The sequence below is a fragment of the Priapulus caudatus genome, unplaced genomic scaffold, assembly GCF_000485595.1.
Source record: "Priapulus caudatus unplaced genomic scaffold, Priapulus_caudatus-5.0.1 Scaffold4525, whole genome shotgun sequence".
NCBI lineage: Eukaryota > Metazoa > Priapulida > Priapulimorpha > Priapulimorphida > Priapulidae > Priapulus > Priapulus caudatus.
In genome coordinates, this window is record NW_014581586.1 from 4549 (window position 1) to 8176 (window position 3628).

General features: G+C 56.6%; 1 protein-coding gene and 1 long non-coding RNA gene across 3 annotated transcripts; both read right to left on the bottom strand.

Moving 5' to 3' along the window:
- Window positions 1-584: 584 nt before the first annotated feature.
- LOC106819806 lies at window positions 585-2262 on the bottom strand. Of its 2 annotated transcripts, none has more exons than XR_001395499.1 (3): window positions 1688-2262; window positions 659-673; window positions 585-602 (listed from the first exon to the last, which is right to left on the bottom strand). It is a non-coding gene; the product is annotated as an uncharacterized LOC106819806 (long non-coding RNA). The 2 variants fall into 2 exon arrangements; XR_001395498.1 differs by lacking the exon at window positions 585-602 and adding an exon at window positions 1028-1035 and having other exon boundaries at window positions 672-709.
- Window positions 2263-2443: 181 nt separating this feature from the next.
- LOC106819805 (alpha-(1,3)-fucosyltransferase 5-like) lies at window positions 2444-3411 on the bottom strand (the record flags this gene model as incomplete). Its single annotated transcript, XM_014824389.1, has 3 exons — window positions 2444-2474; window positions 2519-3083; window positions 3169-3411. Coding segments are annotated over 3 exons (839 nt in total), but the record flags the coding sequence as incomplete, so codon positions are not given.
- Window positions 3412-3628: the final 217 nt, after the last annotated feature.

Genomic DNA, 3628 nt, shown 5'->3' on the forward strand with positions numbered 1-3628 from the left:
CAGTGGTGTCACATACAAATACAGTAAGTTGCATACAAGTAGAGTGATGTCACATACAAATATAGTAACGTCACATACAAATACAGTAATTTCAAATACAAATACAGTGACGTCACAGAAATATTGTAGATCTGTTCACACATCCATCGTGGAGTTACGAGTAAAAACTTGTGCCACACTAAAAATACCCTGGTGTCACATGAAACTGTTTGTGTGAAAAAAAAATCCACAGCTAGCACGTACAAGTACAAAGTTGTCCGCCGTGAAGACAATTGACAATTTCAATCGGATGATGTCACGTTCGATATCTGTGCTGCGACATCGTAAAAATAATCTTCTTCTGGTGCACCTATATGACATATGAAATCAACCTCATTTACAGGTGTGCATGCATGCTCACACACCAATCATCGTCACCCAGTGTTATATACAGTCAATATGTAAAACCAACGATATTTACAAGCAATTTCACAACCATATATACAGCCATGTATAGGTATATTATATATATATATATATAGATTATAGATTATAGAATATATCACGTCAGCTCGTATCCACCCGGCAACGACCACCTTCACCTGCGGTCACCTGTACCCACCCTGAGGTCACCCGCGTCACCTCTATCACCCGTTCAACCCGCGTCCACCGTATCCACCGGTCACCCCGTCACCTATATCCACCGGTCACCCGGTCAACCTGTATCCACCTCGGTCACCGCCGTCAACCTTTATTCACCCGTGTCACCCGGGTCACCTGTATTCCACGGCTCACCCGGTCAACCTATAATCCACCTCGGGTCCACCCTTATCCACCTGGTCACCCGCCCGTCCACCTAAAATTCCACCCCCATCAAACTGTCTATCCACCCTCACTGTATCCACCTGCGTCACCCGGTCACCCTGTAGTCCACCCGCGTCACCGTCCACCTATATCACCCGGTGTCACCCGGTCACCTGTTATCCACCCTGCGTCACCCGGTCACTGTATCCACCGCGTTTCACACCGCCGTCAGCTGATTCTCCACCCGGTCACCTGATAATCCCCCCCCCATTCAAATCCGCGTCACCGCGTCACCTGTATCCACTTGCCGTATGACTTGGATATGATCACGTTGGATTATCACACATACATCGTAGCGGTTCAGACTTGTCATACACGCTAGCGGTCAGGACTGTCATACACGTGCGGTCAGACTGCTCATACACGTACGCGTCAGACTGTCATTACACCGCTAGCGGTCAGCACTGTCATTACACGAGCCGGTCACACTTCATACACGTAGCGGTCAGACTGCTCATACACGTAGCTGGCTCAGACTGGTCATACACGTAGGCGGTCAGTGACTGTCCGTACACGTAGCGTCAACTTGTCCATAACACGTAGCGCGTTTCAGACTTCTCATTACACGTAGCGGCTCAGACTGTCATACACGTAGCGGTCAGACTGTCATACACGTAGCGGTCAGACTGTCATACACGTAGCGGTCAGACTGTCATACACGTAGCGGTCAGACTGTCGTACACGTAGCGGGCAGACTGTCATACACTGTCAGTAGTCAACCGGCAGGTGGCAGCAGGGGCACGAACGCGCGGCTCTGTGCGTCGTATCGCTTGCAAGCAGCATCCGTCACGTACCAGCTATACAGATCCTCGTACTTCTTCCTCCCTCCTCCTTCTCCTCCNACCTGTATCCACCCGGTCACCCGGTCACCTGTATCCACCCGGTCACCCGGTCACCTGTATCCACCCGGTCACCCGGTCAGCTGTATCCACCTGGTCACCCGGTCACCTGTATCCACCCGGTCACCCGGTCACCTGTATCCACCCGGTCAGCTGTATCCACCCGGTCAGTCTCTCCGGCTATCTCTGTGGTCAGTCTGTGTCGGACATCATGGCCGGGTCGGTGGTTTATTCTGCTTGTGTCAGCCGCCTCTACCCGGTCAGTACAGTGGACATTGCATACAAGGGGCATCACGTAGCGGTCAGACTGTCGTACACGTAGCGGTCAGACTGTCATACACGTAGCGGTCAGACTGTCATACACGTAGCGGTCAGACTGTCATACACGTAGCGGTCAAACTGTCATACACGTAGCGGTCAAACTGTCATACACGTAGCGGTCAGACTGTCATACACGTAGCGGGTAGACTGTCATACACGTAGCTGTCAGACTGTCATACACGTAGCGGTCAGACTGTCATACACGTAGCGGTCAGACTGTCATACACGTAGCGGTCAGACTGTCATACACGTAGCGGTCAGACTGNTCCCGCCTCGCTCCTCCCTTCCTCCTTCCCTCCTCCTCCTCCTCCTTCCCTCCCCTTCCCCTCCTCCTTCCCTCCTTCCCTCCTCCTCCTCTTCCTCCTCCTCCTCCTCCTCCTTCCCCTCCCCCTCCTCCTCCCCCTCCTCCTCCCCTTCCTCCTCCTCCTCCTTGCTCCTCCTCATTCAGTTTCTCGCACAGCTCGCAGAAGCCTGACGACCAGACGAAGCGGTAGCGTCCCTTCCACGCGAAGTACTCCGCGTACGCCGCGTCGTCCGCGGCGACGCGCAGCAGCAGCGCCGCCAGGTCGCGCGGGTCCGGGTACCGCGTCGCGTCGACGTACGACCCCGGCGGCGCCACGCGCGCGTAGTCGGCGCCGCCCATCACGACGGGCACGACTCGCCAGCGCAGCGCCTCGAACAGCTTCTCGCTCGCGTAGTCGCGGCAGATCGCGTTCTCGAAGACGAGCAGGAAGCGGTGGCGGCGCTCGACGACGCCGCGGCACGCGCCCGCGCCGTCGCCGCGCGCGCACTGCCGCGCGCCGCAGCCGCCGTACACGGCCACCGCCAGGTGGCGCTGCAGCTCGGCGACGTAGGCGCCGCGGCCGCTGCTCGCCGCGCAGTTGCTCACGATCCACGCAACGATGGCGTCCTTCGACGACGACGTGGACGTCAGCTTTGCGGGCCGTCGCCGACCTGCCGCCGCGCGGCGCCCCCTGGCAGCGCTTCGTCTTCTTCCTCGTCGAGCCTCCGCCGTACGCCGTCGCGCCGCCGCCGGTCTGGTGGCAGCGACTGTGGCGGCGCCCGGCGGCGCCCGCCGACCTGCGCGCGTTCGACGGTCGCTTCGACCTGACGATGACCTACAGGCGGGACTCGGACGTAGTGCGCGACTACGGGCGATACGTGCCGATCCCCGGCCGCACGGTGGCGCCTCCCGGCGGCCGCAGGCGCGTGTCGCGCGCGTGGACGACGACGGCGTCGCTGCGAGCGAACGCACCGCGATCGGTGGTCGCCTCGCACCGCTGAGCGGGACCCGGCGGACAGCCGTCGGCGAAGGGGGCGCCACCGACGCCCCAGCCGTAGTCGCGGAGACCGTAGAAGGGCGTCCAGAAGAGAATCAGCTTGCGACGCTGCGCGGAGTCAGCGCCACCTGGCGAGAGAGAGAGAGAGAGGCGATCGTCAGTGATGGGATGGATCAGCATTGGCTATTGGATTTTGGCTTTGGGATTTCTAGCTTTGGCTATAATATTATCAAGAATAGTATAATAAATAACACAATATATCATAATATATCACAATATATATATATATTACAATATATATATATATATAATATATATATATATAATACATATATATATATATAT